We start from the raw sequence: 24,018 nt of genomic DNA, 5'->3' as shown, positions 1-24,018 counted from the left end.
AAAAGTCAGGGTCAACAGTCAGATATAAATTAGTTGATAGAGAGAGATATCGCTATTCTACATATTGAAAATCTCTCCTGAACAAAGCTCACCCGTTGCTAAATTTAACTTCTTTTGTAAGAGATGTAACTGTCACTCACTTCAGATGAAATAGGTGAAGATAACAAATAGTGATCAATCTCAAAAAATGAATAAACAATACAAATTTATAAACAGAGCATAAAAACTGAGGTACTAACTTCAAAGGCAGTAAAGTATTTTAATCACATTACCCAATGATATTGAAAATTGGGCTATACATTAATCGTAATACTAGTATGCCACAGAGAACTGTTTCATGTTTGGAGTGTATATAGTTTGTCAAATTACAGATTAAAAAATTTCTTTGGTTTTCAAATATACCACTTTGTGCCATTTACTATATAAATCTATATAATTTTTTGACATTATTAAAAAATCTTACAAAACTTTATTATTTAGATTATCTAATTTATGAAAGAAAAATCTAATAGATATATTGCTGATTTCTGAAAAAAAGTATCTTTGCGTTATTTATCCTTAATGTCTATAGGAAACCAGATATTTCACTTGCCTGTAGGGGACTAGTATTGCTTATGCAATACTCTCGGAATTCTTTTTTAACAAAGATGTAACATGTATGTAATGAAAGGTAGAAAATCTAGTGTTAACACGCGAGGAGCTATTTTACTTTCTTGAAAAAAACCCATTCAATTTGAAGTTCAAATGGTGTTTCTTCATCAAATCCGCATTACATTGTTTTTAATTTGATTACAGATTCATGCATAAATGTTACTTTGAAGAACACATGCGGTTCAAAGTATATATCAGAAACCGTCAGAAGAATCCTAGGATATAATTGAGTACATTAATACATACTTTTCAATTGGTACACTGTCATCAAATAATTTGGTCATATACTTGGAAAAATAATCCCCTTCCCTCGGAATTAATAATCTTAATTATATTCTAGACATTTAACACATTTCTTAATTGTAATAATTTATTTACTGTATCAGTAATGCCAATGTAAAATGATTAAAATAAATCAAAAAAAAAAAAAAAAAAAAAAAAAAAAAAAAAAAAAACAAACAAACAAAAAACAAACAAACAAACAAACAAACAAACAAACAAAACAGTTCAAGTTACGTACTTAATTCGAACAACATTTTTCTTCAATGTGATTTGGAAATTAACCTTTGATGTACAAAACACTTGAGATACACCGTAAATCTAGTATACGTATATATATCATACATGCACACTCATTGCTGAATCACAACAATGTTTTTAAAGCAAAAATAGTACCCTAGTGCAATTATTTAATTGTTCCCAATTTCTTTTCTCCTTTGCAGCGACCTCTGGAGTTGATTTTTAATTGTTTCTTCTTTAGTTATTCTCTGGTTACCTCTGCATTTCTTGTCAGTAACTCTTGTAAGTTAAGGACCTTTTGTATTTGATGGTTCACTACGGAAGTTGTTTTATTGTATTTTTCCGGGAAGATGACTTCCCTTTTCGTTCGTGGGTTCATTGCCGTTCCGTAACCGATGAGGCTGTGTGATAGAAGTTTACGAGAAAAAAACGTCAGTAATTATACTGTTGACAAACGATCAATAATTACTAATACATGTATGTGGTGTTAAAAAGATTCTTAATATTTTTCTGAGGCAGGACAAGGAAAGATCAATATCTCATCAAGAAAAATAAACGACCATAAATTTCTAAAATAATATGACAGTGCCAACAATTTTCTAAAAGATTATTGGCTACTGAGTAAAATGTAAAAGAGAATTATGGAAACACGTTTATTGTAGAAGATGTATTTTGCTCCCGAATGGCCTCCCCTATGAAAATTCCAAAACCTTATTGCACAACTACAGGACACCACCAATCACGCTCCAATAGATGAATTTGCTTCCATTTAAAGTGTTGAGTTTGAGGAAGAAGATACATTGTAATGTGACAGACGGACGAATAGGGCAAGGATAATAACAATAATTATACTTAATTATTTCTTAAGAAGTGCAGGTATCACAATGGGGATCTTCAGCTTGAATCTGTTCTACATAAATCACAAGTATGATAATTTACTTATGACATCCTTATAATTATCATAGTAAATTAGCTATGTTTTCCTTTAATGAATTACAGTATACAATTTACATATGAAATAATACTCGAATGCACAGTATCACTGCATTTCATATATAGAGACAATTCGCAATCAAAAGCTGAAAGATAATGCTATTACATAATTAAATATAAAAACAAATTCTATGTTAGGCCTATGTCTTTTGAAAAACAAACACTTTTTCCTCACAATAAGAGCAAAAAATGAATGGACTAAAAATAATAATGTATTCCTCAACTATATTCATTGATAACAAAGAAAGGTGAAAAGAGAGGTTTTAATGAAAAAGGCGAATATAACGAACTGTTATCAATCTCAGAAAATCAACACACAACACAAATCTGTGAGCAAAGCATAAAACACGGACCCCTCAAAATTCCAGTGTTGAGATCAGGTGCCTAGGAGGAGTAAACATTCCCTATTCACCGCTCACACCCGCCGTGAGCCCTATGTATTTATCAGGTAGACGAAATAATCTCAAATTTACGAAAACAAAGGGCTAAAAATTGGTATGAAATATATCAGTCAAAATATGACCCAGTGATAGGTTCTATTCGCTAACAAGGTTATTACATCTACCATAAAAGTTACGAAATTCTGATTTTAAACGAGGTTGTTGAAATCCCTGTGACATAATTTATTTGTCAGTAGCCTGCTTCGGTTTAAAAAAAAGCTAATTGTACTCAGAGCATGTTCTTGAAACATTCACATTGGGAAACATTCACACCATTTGCAGGTAATGTAATATTACTACATAAACAAGCATTCTGAGAGTATTGCATTAGCAATACTAGTCCCCTACCGGCAAGTGTAATCTGGTTCCCGTTAAAAATTGAAAACGCCATAATTCCGTCAAAAATCATTGAAGCGGAACGAAATGCAAACTTGATCTATAAGTAATCAAGGTAAAGTCACATACCAAGAATCAGCTCAATATCTGCAAGCGTTTAGAAAAAAATGAGGAAAACCCATAAAAATTGAAGAGGTCGTAATTTCGTCAAAAATCAATGAAGCGGAACGAAAAGCAAACTTGATCTGTAACTCATCAAGATACACTCACATACCAAAAATCAGCTCAATATCTGCAAGCTTTTACGAAAAAAGTGCAGAAAACTAAGTGGTACAGACTGACAGACAGACAGAGAGACAGACAGACGGACGGACAGACGGACGGACAGACTCAGAGGAAACCTATAGTCCCCTCCGGTTTCACCGGTAGGGGACTAATAAAGCATCCAAATATGAAACAGATCTAAAGAAATATGAAGAATATGTATATAGTGTATACCTACATCTGGTTCTGTTACTATGTTTCCGGACACTGTTGACACTGTTGCGGGAATGACAAAATCACTATGTTCGTACGTAGCATTTATAAAGGAGGCCCCCTTCCTTATAAAAAAATATTTTAAACTAATGAACATATATATATTTTCCCCAAGTAATGTAGAACATACTGTTTGTGCTATACATACAAAGTGTATGTACTAAAAACTAAAGATAATACATGTATATCACAAATTATGATTATCTGTAAGATAACCTCTTTTTGATTTGCTTCCTTTTCGCTACAGCAGACATGGTAAATATTGCTGCAGCAGCACCAAACACAATCCCGCCAAAACCTGCCAGAGCTATTGAAATACGATAGACTTCTGTGGTTTTCTTCTCTATTTTATTCTCTAAAAATAATAAATTGCATGTTGATAATAACGATCGTGTCTCTTTAATTTGTTTTAATTCCGTCCTATCTCCTTTATAAGGTTACATGCATTTGAATTGAAATAAAATAAATATCCCCAACCAATGCTCATATAGAAAAGCAACAGTTCAATAAGGCAGGGATAAAAAAAAGGAGAGGAAAAAAAGGTATTTTACTGGCATAAATATATCCCTTTTAAGTTAACCTTATGTCTATTGTATCAAAGTATCTTCTTATTTTCAATAAGTATAATTGTAAAATACTGAATGATCATTATCCCTTTACCATTTTCCACCCGTGGTGGTGAACTTTCAACACAATTTGGTGAAGTTGATGTTGACACAGAAGGGACATCTAAAGAGAATTACAGCACGTTAATTTGAACTGAATGTTACTCATTCAACGGACAATCGCAAATCTATACTTATGAGTATGTCGGTAAACAATTCTGTGGATCTTAAGAAAGATTACAGGGAAATTTTGCATTTTATTTCAGAAAATTCTTTCTTGGAAATTCACAGTCCGAATTTACTGTTAAAGCATAAAGCAAAGATATTACTGAGTGTGAAGCAATCCATGGTCCTACTTCCATTACTTTGTGTCTTCAGCCTGCATTGTGTTTGCTCTAGTCGGTCTTGTAAATTGGTCAACAAAACATTGCCATCTATATGTATAAAAAGAAAATTTAAGATAAAAAGTAATACAATCATTTGCTTTAAATCTAAGGACAGATGATACAAAAAAATAGGTGCCTGGATTGGTAAACATTTTTGGACCTATTTTGGTTGTAAATGATGCAAATAATAAATTTCTAAAACATTAAAAAATTGTTAACTTTCCACGATGTTCAAAATTCTACCTTTCTGCAATCATCCTTCTAATCATTTTAAATCCTAGATTGTGAAACTTTGAATAATTTTTTTAAAATCTATGCGGTTAAACATATTCTTTTACTAATATAAACATGACTTAAGTTGCTATTTTCAAGATTGTTTTATGAAAGTTTGTTTGGATCATCTGTCCTTAAGAATAGGAATACCGATATATGTTTATTAGGAGCCTTAAAGCTTTGCAGAATTTCCATTTTATTGTTTTAAACAGCTTTTTTGTTTATTTGATCCCTAATACCATGTCAATAAAAAATGTGTTTGCTTTTCAAGTCTCTCATGAATAAATCATTATTTATAATATTAACAGCAATTAACAACACTTTAAACAAATATAAACCTGTATCTTTAGCAGTTGTTTCTACAGAGCACTTCAGTACTGATTTTGAGGGACAGGAAGTTGCGCTGGTTAAACTGTTTTGACAAATGCTGAAACATAAAAAAACCATGCAATTATAGCAAAACACTTTTTGTCGAAACCCGATCCTAGAGGACAGTTTTAACAATCTATATCTAAAGTTAAATAAATGAGAATGGATGAATATTGCAGTGATTGATCTTATAAATACTTTAAACAATACAAATCTGTGAATAGGGCATAAACACGGACTCCTGGATATTCCAGAGGTGGGAACAGGTGCGTAGGAGGAGTAAGTATCTCCTGTTGACCGGTCACACCCGCCGTGAGCTTTAAGTAGACGGAACATTCTGTAGTCATATTAAGTATAAAAACAAAGGTCTGACAATTGGTAAGAAACACGTCAGCCAAAACACGACACATTGATATGTTATATTTGCTTATAAATTCATTATAAGGACCATATAATTTATGGAATGCTGACTTGAAACGAGGTTGTTGAAATCTCTGTTACATCAACTTATGTGTGAGTAGCCTGCCTCGGTTTAAAAACTGATCGTACACAGATCATGCTTTTGAGTATCGAATAAGTTGGGAGAAATAAACACCATATGCAGGTGATAGCGGAATATTACAGTACATAAATAAGGAAAGTTGACGTTGGAAAAGCTGAAGTCATCTCGTTTGTCATACAATTTAGTTGTTGGCTGCCTTTGTCGTCTATAGTCAGTAAAACATCCAATTATGAAGCAGATGTGGTAGACTCTGTGGTGTCTTTCTTTTATTTCAAGTTCCTGGGATAAATAGAGTCGATATATAAATTGAAATAACGTTAATTGTTAATTGATAAACCGTCGTCGATAGATCTGAATGTTGAAGGACACGGCGAGTGTCATCTTTTTCTCATGTAGAAGTTTTTGAATGAATTCTGCTTCATGTGAGTATTAAAACAGTTCGGATAATAAAGGAGCTGCAGCACTATTAGTGCCTATTAGAATTCCAACATTTTGTTGGAAGACTTGTTCTGCGAAGACTACATAAATGTTTTCAATGAGGAACTCCAGCATCTTTTTAATATCAGCTTCAGAATACTTCAGAATACTGTCTTGTGTGTAGAATCAGAGTGATTTGATGATGTAAAAATTCCAGAATTCCGTTTTTACTGAAAAAGCAGTTGTCTATGATATCAAAAAGACCAGTTTTTAATTTATCGTGAGATATCGTGAGGTATGGTTGTATAAAGTGTAGAAAAGTCGTACGTTTTGATGTTGTAGACTACTGAAAAATTTTGTGAGTTCAGATTTTCTAAAAGTTCTTTGGAGTTTTTGAGGATTCACATCTGATTTACACAACTTCTAGAGTATGCTGTAAGACAGTACGTCTTAAGTTTCTCCTTAAAAGCAGTTAACATTTGGTAAGGATTGAAAATAGGGGCTTGGTAAGCATTTGCTGGACCCGGTATTATATCATTGTTTGTAAGGATTTTTATGAAGTTTAAGAATCCACATAATAATATTAATTATAATAATAATAATAATATAGATATGATAAGTCTTGAAAATTTCCTGATAAATATTCGGGTATTCCTTGTTCAGGGAGGGGTTATGAGGTCCAAGGATATTAAATGGAGTTTCTCCCTCCTTGATCGGCCCATCGATTTTTAAATTCATAGAAGTTAATAATAATAAAATTAATAATAATAATGATAATAAATAAAAAAATTAATAAAAAATATAAATAAATAAAAATATTTATTAAAAAACCATTGAAGAGTAATCTCTTTATCTTTCTTTGACAAAGGATTTCAAACTTACTCTATCTAATATATTCATGTAAAATTCGTGTCGACATCACTGTGGTTTTGATAGTCTATATTGATTTTTTTTTCTTCAAAAGTACAGACATGTTGGGACTTTTGTTTTTAATAATGGTATGATGTAGCAATTCGACAATTTTTCTGACCATATCTTCATAAAACATAACTAAAGATAACCTCATTACGAGGAGTTTACGAACCATGTTTGAACACTAGTTTTTAAAAATAAAATAAGAGTATTTTTTTAAAAACAAAATAATTAATAATGATAATATTATAATAATGTTTTATCATTTATGATATATAATTTCATATTAAAAATTAGTAATATGTATTTAGTTTTATTTTTCCAGTATCATAGATAAGTTCCAAAAAATATGTAAAAACAAAATTTTCTAATTATGTTCCAAAGAAACACAAAAACTTACTTAATTCTCAATTCATTTGTCCCTGTAGATACTGTAATATATCTTATCAACATCAGTTTTGCCACAATGCCACCTGTTACAAAATCGAGAAGACGTTATTGTATGATATACTAAATATGTGCTTTTTACTTCAGATTCAGATAATAAAAAAGGAAATTTTCTAAACGACAGCAAACTCAGATGGTACACTTTGGATAAGAACTTTCGGAAAACTCATATCTCAAAAATTAAAACACAGATAATGGATACATTAGATCCTGACCACAGCTATTCACACATGCAGTTTACATGAAAATAACTCAATAGTCCCCTACTGCTGAAACCAGTGGGGAGTTTGTTTGTCTGTCTGTCCGTATCTTTCTTGGTTTTCCGGACTATTTTTCTACATGCTTGCAGAAATTGATCTTAATCTTGGTAAGTGAGTCTACTTTGATGAGTTACAGATCAAGTTTAATTTCGTTCCGCTTCAATGATTTTAAACGAACTACAACCCATGGACGCAGACCCTTAATTCTTAAAGGGAGACAGGGTTCACATGCCGGTAGGGGGATTGTTTTGCTTATGGAATACTCTCAAATTGCCTGTTGTGATGACATTAATTAAAATCTACCTTAGAGATAAATGCAAATATATTATATATATAATAATATGACGTTAAAGCACATGTTTTGCTTTAATATCACAAAGATTTGCAAAAGTAAATAACATAAAAAAAATTACTTTTTAACACTTTATGCCATTCCTCACGATAAATTTAAGAGCTCATTTGATATCATGAACAAATGTTTCTTCAATAAAAATGGATTTCATTAATTTTCGTATCTTTTTATTAGTCATCTACAAAATAACTTTAATAAAAATAATTCTGATTCTACACACAAGTACCCTGAAGTTGATATTTAAAAGATGCTGGGTTCCTCATTGACAATAGCAATATAGTCTCTGGAGACTAGTTCTACCACCAATTTGCTGGAAATCGATGGGCGCTAATTGTGCTCCTTTATTAGCCGACCTGTTTTAATATCCCTACGAAGCAGAATATTCAAAAACCTCTACATGAGAAGAAGAAAACTTGCTGTGACCTTCAGCACGACATTAAGATATATCGACGACGTTTTATCAATTTATATTTTGTTATTTTCATAGTTACATGTATGTCGACTCGATAAATCCCAGTGAACCCGGGGAAAAATATCCCAGTGAACCCGAAAAAAAAAACCCTCAGAGTCTGCTACATAATGCACATCTGTATCCCATTTGGATATTTTACTGACTATAGACGATAATGGCAAACCAGCAATTAAACTGTATGACATACGAGATGTCTTCAGCTTTTCCATCGTCATTTTCCTTATTTATGTAGAAATATTACATAAACATCACATGCAAGTGGTATTTCTGTCTCTCGACTGATTCGATACGCGGGAGCATGTTTTGAGTTATTATCAATTTTTACACTGAGGCAGACTACTGTCAAATAAGTAGTATTACAGAGAGTTCAACAACCTCCTTAAAAGTTAGCATTTCGCAAAATCTTTAGTTATCATTATGACATTGTTTGCAAATACGACCTACGGTTGGGTGATATTATGTCTGAGAAGTTCCATACCAATTTTAGGTCATTATTTAATTTACACGAAATTTGACTACAAATCACTTCGTCTACCTCATCAATACATAGGGAGCACGGCTGGTGGGACCGTTCGACAAGGGATGCTTTCTCCTCCTAGGCACCTGATACCACCAATGGAATTTCCAGGGGTCCGTGTTTTGACTTAATCATGATTCAAATTATTCTTTTCTTGATTTCTGAGATTGTTCGTTATGTCATCTGCTATTACAGAACTAATCGATTTGTCTACGACTGATAGGAGTAGTTCATCCAAATAGTGTAGATTCCTTATTTAATGCGAATACTTAATATCGCCAAAAACTCGTAGATAACAAATCGGGAGATCATAAATTCGCGTCGGGACCACAGTTTTGTATGGGAGCTGTTTGATAAACATATACATGTACTTAAAGGATATTCAGTGTATTTTTTTGCTATGAATTTAAAGTATGATCTTAATAATTCATACTAAAAAGGCAAAATAAAAGAAAAAAAGGTCATCAGACGTTTCATTGAAGGGGGTGGGCATAGCCATTCAAGCTTTCTTTTCCATACTATATTACAATGTACATATATTGGCAAAATTATGGATGGGGAAGGAGGTTACCCCCTTCCCCGGCCTCCTATGGGAAGAAGACATATATAGCTTTCACATATATTTTACTGAAAGGTTTTTACATTGAACTTAAGATTCTTGGGTACATTCTTAACTGAAAAACACATGAAGTTTAAACACGTAAATGTATGGATACTCTACGGATATTGCAACGAACATATCATCCTATGGATAGTAACTATTCATGTATAATAGCATGTCCTGATAATGATTTTATAACACTGTACGAAATGTAATAAACTGAACCTTGAACATATTGTTATATTTACCTTGAACATGAACATTGTACAAAATGTATTAACTGAACCTTGTACAGTTTGTTATATTTACTGTGAACATGAACATTGCACGAAATGCAATGACTGAACCCTGTACAGATCGTTATATTTACCTGACCTTGGTAACAAACGTAAAAACTGAACTTTGTACAGATTGTTACATTTACTGTGAACATGAACTTTGTAACAAATGTAATAAACTGAATCCTTTAATGAATTCAATGAAGTAAATTAACATAATTATTATCTTTGTACTAAGTCTAATTAATGCAGGCCTAGGTATAGAGGATTAATATCCTTACCCCAAACGCTGTCCATATTACACTTAAAACAACAATCCTTTAGATAATTGATTCACTGTTTGTTGTATTACTTCCTATATGAGGAAGATATAAGTTCACTATAGAATTGTGAATTTTAAATACATTGTCATCGCAACTTGTATGTTGTTGTTCAGTGTATTTATAACATGTAGGGGCAAAATATATTTTCATTTATACTTGAGGAGTACGTGGTAATCTGTTAAAGATGTACAGAAAAAGCATATGGAAATGGTCTTTTACAGTCGGAAAGGGGGGATTTAACAATAATACATATTTATTATATATTCTATCTATTAAATGAAGAATGACGTTTTAATTAGTTCTGAAATGCTAACAAGGAAACAAATTACATCGTTTTGAGAAAGTTAAGGTCTAGGACAAGGTCTTTTTAATTTTGGTTATCTGATTTAAAAATACGTCACATATAGCTTTAAGTTTCACTGTTACATATCTAAATGTATACTCTAATTCTATCGAGACTAGTATTGTCTTGATTAGCTAGTACATATGTCAACTTCACGAACAGCATAAAGACATAACTGACAGATATAAAACATAACTTACTGTACATGGTTTTACAGATTCATGTAACTGCAGTCAAAATTATTTTCTCTTTGCGCCTGTATCAACAGCAAGAAAAAAGTGGCGTTATATCATACTCTTATTGGTGTTTCATTTTTCTTAAGAGAAGATTCCAGTAGCTATGAATTTACTATATACATTATTGAACGAGTTCTGCATAAACACTTCTCTGTGACGGGGTCACTTTTCCTTTCTTTTTCTCACTCTTTCTTGTCAGTAGTTTATTTAAATTGAATAGTCGCATTTTTTTCTTAGAGTGCGGAAAAAAGAAATACTAAGTATCTAAATGTAAATATACTATCTTTATCAAAGAAATTTTTCATGGGCATCATTGACTGTTGGCCAAAGGTCTATAAGATCACCTGAGTATAATACAAATTGTAAAGGATCCATAGAAATACGTATAAAATAAAACAAGCTGATAGATCAAGCTATGCTGTGAAATATATGGAGATAACGAACTGTATTCAAGCTCAAAAGTCCATAAAACAATACAAAATAGGAGCAGAGCAAACACGGACCTCCAAACATCAGAGGTGGGATCAGGTGCCATGGAGGAGTGAGCATCTCCTGCCGACCGGTCACACCCGCCGTGTGCTCCTTGTCATGGTCGGGAAATAACGGAAAATTCCGTCGACAATTCAGTGTGTAAATAATGGCTTAACAATTAGTATGAAAAACGTCAGTCAGCATTTAACTCAATGATAAACTGTATTTGCTGACAAGGTCATTGTATCGACCATAGAACTTACGAAATGATGACTTTAAACGAGACAGCTGATATTCTTGTCTCATCAACTTATTTGTCAATAATTTACCTGGTTTTAGAAATTGTACATACGTAGAGCATGCTCTTGCGTATCGAATCAGCTGAGAGATATATACTCCGTATGCAGGTGATGAAGGTATATTGCTGCATAAGTAAGGGAAGTTGACGATTGAAAAGTTAAAGTCATCACGTTTATCATAAAGCTTGGTTGTTAGATTGCCATTAACGTCTTTTTCAAGTAAAATATCCAAATATGAAACAGATGTGTCAGACTCTGTGGTATCTTTTATCTCAAATTCACCAGGATATATCGTATCGACATAAGAATGGAAATAGCCATTGTTTATTGACAATACGTCGTCGATATATCTAAATGTCGAGTTGAAGGCCACAGCAAGTGTTTTCTTCTTTTCACGTACAAGATTTTGGACAAATTCTGCTTCATATGAATACAAAAAAAGGTCTGCTAATAACGGGGCGCAATTGGTATCCATGGGAATTCCAATAGATTGTTGGAAGACCTGGTCTCTAAAAACCACATAGATATTGTCAATCAGAAACTCAAGCATCTTTTTAATGTCAACTTCAGAGTACTTGTGTGTACAATCAGAATGTTTTTTAACAAAATAATTTTGCAAATGACCAATGACAAGGTAAGTATATTTACGAGTTCCTTTTTTATTGAAAAAGCAGCTTTCAATGATCTCAAAAAGCCTGGACTTTAATTTATCGTGGGGAATGGTTGTGTATAAAGTTGAAAAGTCGTAAGTTTTTAAGCTGTTGATTTTGGTAAAATCTTGTGATTTCAAATTTTCCAAAAGTTCCTTGGAATTTTTAAGTATCCACATCTGATTTACGCCACTTCTCGAATATATTGTTGCACAGTACTCTTGAAGTTTCTCCTTCACCACTTTTAATATCTTAGTGAGGAGTAAAGATAGAGGCTTGGTTGACCATTTACTGGAACCCGCTATGTATCTTTGTTTGTAAGGATGCTGTCCAAAAGCATGAAAAATAGTATATCATTGAGCAACAAAATAATTAGACTAACACCCAGTAAAAAATCTAAAAGTAGATTTATTTATTTGTATGCACTTGCCCCCATTAGTGACTATCACCATGCGGACAAAATAAGTGCTTGAGCACTATTTGTAAACCTTATCTCATTCCCTCTCACATTGGCCTCTCTTGTTCTTTGAAAACATTTAATGTACAAAGATATTGTATTTTTTCTCTTCATTTATCTATTATTTACAACCTTACCTGACCAATAACAAGAGGTCCAAGGGCCTTAACGTCACCTGAGTATAATACAACACTGTAAAGGATATATAGAAATATAAATTAATAAACATAGGTAATCAAAGATTACGAAGCTCACCTCGACGAATGTTATCTACATGTAAGGCAAATTTCACATCATATTTTTTTTCTAGTTAGGGTACATCCCAAGATCAATATCCATGCAAGTTTGGTTTAATTATAGATCTGCTCAAAAAACTTTTGACCTGTTTAGTAATCAAGAAAATTTTGGTCAGTTCCAACATCCAAAGCAAGTCTGGAAGTTTTCATCCTTAGATGCACCATCTATGCAAGTTTTATCATAACAGGCCATAATATTATATAGCTACTCCAAAAAATTACCCTGGTCACTCATCTGGAAAATGTACGTCAGATTCAGAATCCAAGGCAAGTCTGGAAGTATCCATCCCTAGATACATCATCCATGCTAATTTGGTTAAAATATGGCTAAAATTCACTCATGTGGAAAATCTAGGTCAGATCCAGCATTCGAAGCAGGTTGGTTAGTGTACATCCCTAGATGCATCATCCATGAAAGTTTGGACCAGGTAGGGCTTATAGTTACTTGGGAACGAGACTACTCCTAAATCTAAACCTGTTCTCACATGTGGAAAATCTAGGTCAGATCCAGCATCCGAAGCAAGTGTGGTAGTGTCCATCCCTGGATGCATCATCCATGCAAGTTTGGTCAAGGTAGGGCTTAGAGTTACTTTGGAATGGACCTGCTCCTAAAACTTTAACCTGGTCACTCATCCGGAAAATCTAGGCCAGATCCAGCATCCGAAGCAAGTGTGGTAGTGTCCATCCCTAGATGCATCATCCATGCAAGTTTGGTCCAGGTAGGGCTTATAGTTACTTGGGAATGGACCTGCTCCTAAAACTTTAACCTGGTACACATCTGGAAAATCTACATCAGATCCAGCATCCGAAGTAAGTGTGGTAGTGTCCATCCCTAGATGCATCATCCATGCAAGTTTGGTCAAGGTAGGGCTTATAGTTACTTGGGAATGGACCTGCTCCTAAAACTTTAACCTGGTCACTCATCTGGAAAATCTAGGTCAGATCCAGCATCCGAAGCAAGTGTGGTAATGTCCATCCCTAGATGCATCATCCATGCAAGTTTGGTCCAGGTAGGGCTTATAGTTACTTGGGAATGGACTTGCTCCTAAAACTTTAACCTGGTCACTCATCCGGAAAATCTACATCAGATCCAGCATCTGAAGCAAGTGTGGTTGTGTCCATCCCTAGATGCATCATCCATGCAAGTTTGGTCCAGGTAGGGCTTATAGTTACTTGGGAAAGGACCTGCTCCTAAAACTTTAACCTGGTCACTCATCCGGAAAATCTAGGTCAGATCCAGCATCCGAAGCAAGTGTGGTAGTGTCCATCCCTAGATGCATCATCCATGCAAGTTTGGTCAAGGTAGGGCTTATAGTTACTTGGGAATGGACCTGCTCCTAAAACTTTAACCTGGTCACTCATCCGGAAAATCTAGGTCAGATCCAGCATCCGAAGCAAGTGTGGTAGTGTCCATCTCTAGATGCATCATCCATGCAAGTTTGGTCCAGGTAGGGCTTATAGTTACTTAGGAATGGGACTTGCTCCTAAAACTTTAACCTGGTCACTCATCCGGAAAATCTAGGTCAGATCCAGCATCCGAAGCAAGTGTGGTTGTGTCCATCCCTAGAGGCATCATCCATGCAAGTTTGGTCAAGGTAGGGCTTATAGTTACTTGGGAATGGACCTGCTCCTAAAACTTTAACCTGTTCATTCATCCGTAAAATCTAGGTCAGATCCAGCATCTGAAGCAAGTGTGGTAGTGTCCATCCCTAGATGCATCATCCATGCAAGTTTGGTCCAGGTAGGGCTTATAGTTACATGGGAATGGGACTTGCTCCTAAAACTTTAACCTGGGACGCCGACGCTAACGCCGACGCCGACACCGACGCCGACGCCGACGCCGGGGGTATAGCATAAGCTCATCTCGACTTCGTCGAGGTGAGCTAAAAATTACTTACAGATGAAGCTTTTTTGCCCAAAAGTAAGACAAATAGGATGATTAGAGATCATAGTTAGTAAGGTGTTTGATACAAATCTTAAAGTAGATCCATCTACTACCCTGTACTTGCCCCCTCTCATAAAATTCTTTTATTCAATTGACCTTTCAACTACATTATTTACAGTGATTAAGTATCATACATATATAGGTGAATAGCAAAGGGGAATAACTTCTCTCAATTAATAGAGCCCTGCCAAGCACCAAAACACTTGACCAAGTGGCTCAGATATTTCAAAAATCTGTTAAAAATATCCTTGCTTATTACAACTTGGTACTCTGTTTGCCCCCTAGATGCCAAGGAGCAGAGAGGATTTTCAAAAAAATAATACATTTTTACAACATAACCCAAAGACCCTGACACTGGGGCTACAAATTTCACACTTTTGAAGAGGCACCTTTGCTAATTATAACTATGCACTTAGTTTATCTGCTTCATACCCAGGAGCATAGAAGAAGATTTTCAAAAGAATTAATGCATTTTTACTATAATATTATCAACAAAGCCCCGCCCTAACACCAGAAGCCCTGACGCAGGTGACACGAAATTCATAATTTTGGATGCACTAAGTGTGTTTGCTAAATACCCAGAGGCAGATAATATGATTTTCAAAGAAGTAATGCATTTTTAGGATATATTGAACAGAGCCCCGTCCCAACACCAAAACCCTGACCCAGGAGTTATGAATTTCATATTTTTGGAAGTTGCTTTCTTGATCATCATGATCATACAATTAGTTTGTCTGCTAAATGCCCAGGGGCAGAGAAAAGATATTTAAAGAATTATCTGATATATATAGTGCCCTATCCTGACATCAGAAGCCCTGACCATGGGGCTATGGAATTCAAAATTTAGGAAGAGGCACACTTGTTCATGCAATCAATTTATATGCTTAATACCCAGGTGCTGAGATTTTCAAAAAATTAATGCATTTTCACTAAATAATCATTAGAGCCCTGCCCTAGAGCCAGAATCCTTGTCCAAGGGGCCATGAAATTCACAAGTTTGGAAGAAGCACACTTGATTATTATAACTATGCAATTACTTTGTTTGCTTAATATCCAGGAGCAGAGATTAAGATTTTCAAATAACTAATGCATTTTTATTATATACATGTAATCAACAGACTACCCTCAATACCAGAACACTGACCCTTGGGCCACAAATTTCACAATTTGAAAGGAGCACCCTTATTCACTATAACTATGCACTTGGTTTATCTGCTGAATAAGCAGCAGCTGGAGAAAATAGGATTTTCTCAGATTTAATGTGTTTTTACTATAAAATCAGTGACCCCCCCCCCCCCCCCACAGAAACCATGACCTAGGGGCCATGAAATTCTCAATTTTGGAATAGGTAGATCTGCTCATCATAACCGTGCAATATTACTTTGTTTGATATCCATGAGCAGAGAACAAAGAAATAATGCATTTTTACTATATGATCAATAGAGCCTCTCCTCTCCACACCAGAACCCCTGACCCTGGTGCCACAAATTTCACAATTTTGGAAGAGGCTCCTTTGATCATCATAACAAAGCATCTAGTTTATTTCCTAAATATACAGGGGGAAAGGAATTTTAAAAGAATTTTCACTAGTACTTGATTATTAGAGCCCTTCCCTAACTGCAGAACCCCTGACCCTGGGGCCATGAATTGAATAATTTTGGTAACAGGCCCACTGCTTATTACAATCATGCTAACAGTTTCATTGTTTGATGTCAGGGAGTAAATAAGGAGATTTTTAAAGATAGCAATAATTTTGATAATTTAGCCCCATTCCTAAGGCCCCAGGAGAGCAGGACCATGAATTTCATAATTTTTGTTCCCCTTCATTCTTTGATGCTACAAGCCAAAACTGGCTGTAATTGGTTCAGTGGTTAGGAGAAGAAGTTGAAAATGTTCAAAAGTTTATGACTGATGGACGGTGCAAAACAGTCAGCAACGGACAAAGGTCAACTGAGTGAAGCAGGTGACCTAAAAATGAATAGAAAAGAAAAATCTACAAGTTCTTTTTCCTGTATTGTATATAGGAGTACAATAATTTACATTGAAGAAAGGAAAACAACAAGCACTAGAACAAAAAACAAAAAGCAAAATAAATAAACAAAACATCTTAGTCCATAAATTTTAAAGAGCAACATTTTTAAATATAAACTTAACAGGCTAGGTCATTTCTCAATCTCTGTAAATCAAAAATCTATGGGGAAAAAAATTAGACTCAGCAGAAAATAGATTATCACATACACAAAATTAATATGAAAAATCAACATGACACAAAGAATACAATTAATAATAATAATAAGAGGCCCACGGGCCATAGTAATTTCTTAAGTAGCCTTGGTCCTACTGTTCTAAAGAAAAGAGATTTTTAAAAGAATATTCCTAAGAACAAAGTACAAAACATACATAAAATCCTCAATAGCTAGAACCATTTCAAAAGTTCAATATCACCCTACACATATGTGTACATATATGTTGCACAAACATAGGAAGAATGGCTTCATCTATGAAAACAGTACCAAAAAATGTATTCTTGGAAAAAACAGAAAACAATAAAACCATGAAAATGCACTCAGTTTGCTTAAAAATACACACACAAACACACACACACATATATATATACTACAAAACAATGCAGGGAATAAATGATTGTAAAGTATAAAATTTCATCAAAAGAAAACATAAGCATCAAACAGGACTGAAGTACTGTAGTAAAGTTTCAAACTGTTAAATGTATATGTATCAAAAGAAACCAAATTTCACTTATTTTTGTTAGTGCTTCTCTCTCGATCAATATTTGTATGAAACTGAATTTTTTGGAATTAAATCTTAAATGAATGTCTCTTTAGTCTTATAATGTCCATATGCTAGTCAATTACAAGAAATATATGTTCCCTCCTTTACCATTGTCATTTTTAAAAATAAAGCAATTCCCTACTTGTCATATCTAATGTCTTACAGTGAATGAATCATGAAAACAGTTATAAGAAAATGATTCCTAAGACATTAACCAAGCAATATTTGACATGGAATATAGCAAAATAAAAGATCGCTGTCCTTTGACCTGATTATCACTCGGGTTCATGCCATAATCATTGTCAAACTAACATAAAAACTTGGAGGACTATCAACTACAAGGATCCCTAAGCAATGAGTTCCTCATTATGAGACATACCTATAGCAGAAAATTCAGTGACATTTTAATTCAAATACATGGATAGGTGACCAAACTAATAACTACATGTATCAAGGAAAGACTTTTTCATATATCAGTTGGGCAATATTTGACGTGGGTATAACAGATGAAACAGACTTTTGACTTTCTGACCCAAAAATCCGAACAACCAATCAGAGCCAACCAGCAAGTACAAATTTAAATGTCCCACTTCATAAAACATGAACTTAAAACATTATCTAACTAAATTGTGACATGTGTGAGTCTAAGAAGTGCAAAAATCATTAAAAAAAATCTGAAACACTTTCTCAAAATATCTTGTATCTCAATTAAAACCCATTTAAGAATAAGAAGTACATTAAAAACAGTAATAGTTTTGGCCAAATACATGTAATGCTCACAATAGACTTATCTGTTATTATTATACATTTATATAACTGTTGCATTGTTATACCTAATAAAAATTTGTTTTTTAAATGCCCCCTTCATACATAACCATGGTCTTGTATACTTTTGTTTAAGAGAGCTTTACTTTCACGTTATTAAGCCAGACAAACTGCTTGTGAAAATTTCATTCTTGTAAATATTTTTATTAGCTTAGGATATATATAGCAATAACCAGCAATCGTGATTTTTTTTCCTCGCTTATAAATACCAAACAGCTATCTCACAAAAATAAGTTGCAGGCAAATTTGGTGACTACAGTATATATGTTAAACATGCTTTTGAACACAATTAATCTTGAACACGTCTGAATTCACCTGAGATTTGATACTTTATGACTAAAAGAAAGAAAAGACACACCACCCCCCCCCCCCCCCAATAAAACAAACAAACAAACAATGAAGCCTTTGGAATGCTTTTGTTCACATGAATAATTTTAAACCATGAAAGGTATATTACCGGTACATGCCAAAATTGCCAATCTAATGCCAGTAGTAGCAAAAGGGCTAAATTAATGCTGTCCTACTTGTACTAACCCAATCAATTTTTAACTAGTACTGGTATTTGGGCTTCCATCTACTTTTTTATGCTCATAATTTGTAAACCACTTTTATTTTGGTCTTACAAAATAAATTAAACAATAATTTTACTCTAGTCAACTACATGTATCTCCGAGAAATAAATGTTAAAAAAATAAGTAAAGTTGAATATTTTGAATATACCATGCATCAGTTTACAGCACTTGAAATATACAAAAGAAAAAAAAGATAACAAATTTCAGAGAAATTAAATACTTATCACAATGCTGCTGAAAGTAAGTAAAAAGTTATCATATATTAGATTGATGTCTGTAAACATTCAAAACAAACAAAAACAAAAACAAAATTATCAACCTCTAACACTCTACAAAGTAGGTTAAAAAAAGCGAACAAGCTTCAGCATTTCTAAACACTAGAAAAAAAGACTACCAAAGTAAATTACTACATATTTTTCATGAAATAATAAATTTAAGCGAAGATATTAAAAAAAAAAAAAAAATCTACGCCATAAAATCTGGCAAGTATTCCTTCTTTTATACAAAACATTTTTTGACATAATATACACAAAGCTAGGCTATATTTACCACAGTTATTCTTGCCTAATTTCTTTCCTCAATGCTATAGACGGAATCTGAAATAACCTCATGGAGTCTCTCTCGTATTGCAGTGCTGTTTTGCATGGCAAGTCGCTCCAGGTTTTTTATTCTATTTCTGAATACTCTTGGGGACTCTTCTCTCAAAGCTGGGTTCATTATCTGGGTCGGTGTCCTCTTTCTAAGATTGTACTTGGTCTGCACACTCTGTGTCAGAGAAAATGAAATAAATACTGTAAATCTATATAGGCCACTATACTTTAACTATACTTTAATATGTTAGTTATACAAATGTTAAAAGTTTGAATTAGAAGTCTATTTTGTAATGACAGTAAGATAAGAACTACAAGATGGATATTAAAAAAAAAAACTCAGCCTTCATAAATGATCATGTATAAAATGATTGATAAAACTTCGCTGATAAAATGGATTCAAACTCCAAAACACTGTGTAATGCTTTATAAAATATTGTATTGTATCATTTTTTTTAATCAATACAGCCCTAACAATTAGGTTAGTAACTAATCTAACTGACCTTAGAATCACCAGGGGTGGAAGGAGAGGGGTGGGAACTAGCATCTGCAATAAGAGAACCAATTTATTAAATCACATTTTGTCCTTGTTCTTTAACATATATAATTTCACTGGAAGACAGTCAATTCAAATCATTGAATAGCTGGAAATTATCATGTTATAAAGCATCACTGGGTAAATTAAAGCATAATACATCAATAAACAAGAAAGAAATGACTAAAAGCTATTCACTTACATTTTACTGTACAACTTATAAAAAGTTTCAAAAATCTTACTCCACTTACCTCCTCTTGATGTAGTGTAGTAACCAGTCCTCCTCCATTCCTCAATCCTCTGGAAGTTTCCTTCTCGGATTGGGGTGGAATTTCTAAGGAATTCCATTTCCTCCTCACCGATGAGCGATGATCCACAGTTACTAGTGGAGGCATTAGAGTGATCTCCCCTGACAGCTTCTGTCAGATTTGGATGGTAACTGACATCTGTGTAGGATGATTCCTCGGACATGTCGGATGAACTGCTCCAAGCAGAATCTGATTCATAACCCTCAGTACCTGTATATCAGACAAAATAGTATTAACAATTTTATACCAAGGTTATTATTTAGAATTTAAAGTTAAGAAGAGGCCATCAATTGAAGTTCTTTGGAAAAAAGACATTTCTATGTAAACTCTGGATTCCTAATTATTTGGTGGCCCTCATGCCTACCCACTTCAACCATGGTTTATACAAAAACTGAAATCCAGACTTCAAAAGGATGCTTCTATAATAGTTAAACAATTTGTGGTCTTGTATTTATTTTACTATCTATTTATACATAAGACTATGGCGTACAATTATGGCCCTTTACCTGCACGGAGACCGAGGTTTATTAAACAAACTTGATTCTACACTTTATGAGGATATTTACAAATAAGGTGAAAATTTTGTTGTCTTCTACCTCTTGAATTTTTAAAAGATTTTTCTTATACATTTCTATGTAAAATTTTGGACCCCTTCTGAGGCAACGCTTATAATAATGACCTCAGGGGTCAAGTTTTTAATATACTTGAATCTTCTCTATATCAGAAAGTTTATTTCCAAATAATGTTTATCATTTCTTCAGAAGAATTTAAATTGACCTATGCTATTTCTTAATTATTTCCTCTTGAAAGCTGCCCTTCATTTGAACAAACTTGTATGCAAAACACCCAATTGTACTTGTGGCAAGTTTGTTTGAATTTTGCCACATGGGTCTAAATGAAACCGGAAATATGAGAAATGTATGCATGGTGTACAACATATAATGCATGAGAGATGAGTATTTACAGCAATAAGTCTCTCAATAGCTGCAATAATGTAGCCCTCACCGATTTTTATTTTTTTATTGGGGGGGGGGGGGGGGAAGAGCTCTTCTGAAAACACTAGATAAAAAAAATCGGAGAGGGCTACATTATTTCAGTTAGTCTCTTGAGTGACTCAGGTGACCTATTAAGTAAGCACAAAGTCATACTCAAACTTTGAGAGCATGAAGCAGTCTTACTGTCTGCAGCAGCTGATGTGTGGGAGTGAAGGAGTGAGGGTGTCATCATTGGCCCCTGGGTCAGTGCTGCTTCCTGGACGCCTGGAAGGATGTGATCAACCTCGTCTGAATTGTGTCCCTTTTCTTTATAACCTATTACATGTATAATGTTAAAAATTAAAAAAAATACAATGAAAATTTTCAGGAAATTTTAATTGCAATTAAGTTTAATTTTTTAGCTTTATATATAGTCTCTATTAATGAGCTATAAAGTTCTTTAGAATGATTTAAGGCCTACAAAGAATCACAAGCCTCTGGCTAGCCATTGAACTTAATCATGCTTATTTATCGATAAACATAATAATAAATTTAAAATGTAAACTATAAAATTCAGAATTACGCAGAAGTTGTAGCTCTGATTTGATGTCCATGAGGAGTTGATTGTTGACAACATTAAGATCCCGGTATCGAGCAGCATGAATCACCAGTATGACCATGGCTAGGCATCCACTGACTTTACGACAGAAAACATGCCAGCCGTACGCAGCCTCCTGTGTGAAAATCACAAAACTTTATCATTTCTTTAATACAATTTTTTTTCCTTTATAATGTTTATATAGCAATACATGTACCATGCACTTGTCAAAGTGTATAACCAAGTGTATAAGTTTTCTACACTATGACACTATAAAGATTTATCAAAAAATTAAAATATTTTGAAACAAGAATATTAATTATCATGATTACCTCGTATATTCAATTGTATTGTGTATAATTGCTCTACAAAATTTGATTTTCAGTCTTTACATTTTACAAACTATTAGAGATAACAGAGTTAACACTGAAGCATTGACTAGAACCAACATGACCAATATGACATGTACAGCATCCTGTAGCCCTTTGATTTCGATGTTAAAAACGTTGCAAAATTTAGAAATACTGATGACTTATCTCAAGCTTATATTTTACAGTAGAATAAGGAATGTTAGCATGGCTAGATTGTAGGCTTATACTCTAGGCACATCTTTATGTTAAAAACATAACATCTTTATGTTATGTTTCAAAATTCAAGACAGTTGATAGAATTAAAGCACAGAAAAATTCAATCTGTTTCTTATTTGGGAATTTTAACCACCATTTGGAGAAATCATCTATTTTCAGTTTGGACAGGGTTTTTTAGCAGACCTGCATGCAAAAGGTATCAGATTTTAAGCCGTGTTACCTCAATGTTATCCTCCTCTAAGTAACCACTGGTGAACATGTAAATAATGACCCTCTCTATTATGATATTGAAGGTCACGATACCAAACATCCAGAATCTAGCTGCAGCAGTGCGGGGAGTTGATGTTATTAGGTATGACAGCACAATAGAAACAGTGTAATACACAATGGAGTAGAACCCAGAAAATTCTCCCAACATAGTCTTCTGAAGGTGGACAATTTTGTCAAATATGTCGTTAATGAGAATTCGTTGTTCATCTGTTGTTTTTTGGAAATCTAATATTACTGCATGAAGATTTTCAGAGGATGAGTTGATAATGTTGCTGAGGTTTGTGGACTGTTGAATGATTATTTCCTGGTTTTTGAGAGCCTCTTTCTGTAAGTCTGTTGTTGCTGCCAGATTCTCGGCCACCTCGTCTGATGCCTGGCTGAGTCTAGTGATTGTGTTCTGCGTATTCTCATGCCAGACCTGAGACTGCAGAAAGTAACATATGCTGTGGGTGTGCGTAAAGAAATTAGTCAGTGATGTTCTGTCCGATTCAGTAACATCCAGCAAACACTCTCTCACGCTCACGGTCTCATCACACGGGTACGTGGTCCTCCCTTGAATTTCTAAGAAGCAGTTCAGATAGGACAATGCTAGTCTGCTTTGAGTTACATCTGTTAAATGCTTACAACCTTCCTGTAGCAATACAACAGTGTTTGTCCAACATTTACCGTACTTTGGATTCTGTGAACGTCTCTGCAAAACTTCAAACTGTGTTCTACCTTCTTCGTACTGAGTCTTGTCCATTTCGTTTACCCCGACGCCACAGCTCACGAACATTAACAAGTACAGCAGCCCGAGATCCCATGACATCATGTATGATATATGCCAGTTCTGTGAAAATTAGACTTTCATCAATACAACAGCCCAATTTGATGAGTACAAGTTACAACAAATAACATGTTTGGTTTTGTTTGAAATTTGATAACTTTTGACGTATACTTTCCTTTTCCGTTCTTTCGGAAGTCCTCCAGATTTTTCTAAATTTTAGGTAAGTCTTACATTAAATAGTCGTATTATAAATAAAATAAAATGAAATGAAATAAAAGAAAACAAGTATTAATTAGTTTTCCTAAAAAGCTTGTCT

The 24,018-nt window shown here is 33.8% G+C and overlaps 1 protein-coding gene and 1 long non-coding RNA gene across 2 annotated transcripts; both read right to left on the bottom strand.

Moving 5' to 3' along the window:
* Positions 1-3,697: 3,697 nt before the first annotated feature.
* LOC133194460 (uncharacterized) lies at positions 3,698-4,514 on the bottom strand. Its single transcript, XR_009722087.1, has 3 exons — positions 4,411-4,514; positions 4,137-4,205; positions 3,698-3,831 (listed from the first exon to the last, which is right to left on the bottom strand). It is a non-coding gene; the product is annotated as an uncharacterized LOC133194460 (long non-coding RNA).
* A 14,698-nt stretch (positions 4,515-19,212) lies between these two features.
* On the bottom strand, positions 19,213-23,762 carry LOC133195574 (uncharacterized). Its single transcript, XM_061331457.1, has 6 exons — positions 22,887-23,762; positions 22,065-22,215; positions 21,686-21,817; positions 20,451-20,717; positions 20,168-20,211; positions 19,213-19,839 (listed from the first exon to the last, which is right to left on the bottom strand). The coding sequence occupies exons 1-6, from the start codon at positions 23,745-23,747 to the stop codon at positions 19,639-19,641; spliced, it is 1,656 nt and encodes a 551-aa protein (XP_061187441.1). The 5' UTR covers positions 23,748-23,762; the 3' UTR covers positions 19,213-19,638.
* Positions 23,763-24,018: the final 256 nt, after the last annotated feature.

This window comes from Saccostrea echinata, unplaced genomic scaffold, assembly GCF_033153115.1.
Source record: "Saccostrea echinata isolate AGI-Se365-2 ecotype Australia unplaced genomic scaffold, CSIRO_AGI_Sech_v1 ptg000029l, whole genome shotgun sequence".
Classification (NCBI taxonomy): Eukaryota; Metazoa; Mollusca; class Bivalvia; order Ostreida; family Ostreidae; genus Saccostrea; species Saccostrea echinata.
The sequence above is the reverse complement of the archived record's forward strand: the minus strand, read 5'-3'. Positions and strand labels throughout refer to the sequence as shown.

What these genes read in the sequence shown, in the direction of transcription:
- LOC133195574 (XM_061331457.1), bottom strand. Translation starts at nt 23,747, where the DNA reads ATGATGTCATGGGATCTCGGGCTGCTGTACTTGTTAATGTTCGTGAGC. An exon ending in TAGAGGAGGATAACATTGAG is followed by an intron (nt 22,216 to 22,886) that starts GTAACACGGCTT and finishes ATTTTCACACAG; the next exon opens with GAGGCTGCGTACGGCTGGCA. An exon ending in CTACACTACATCAAGAGGAG is followed by an intron (nt 20,212 to 20,450) that starts GTAAGTGGAGTA and finishes CTCTTATTGCAG; the next exon opens with ATGCTAGTTCCCACCCCTCT.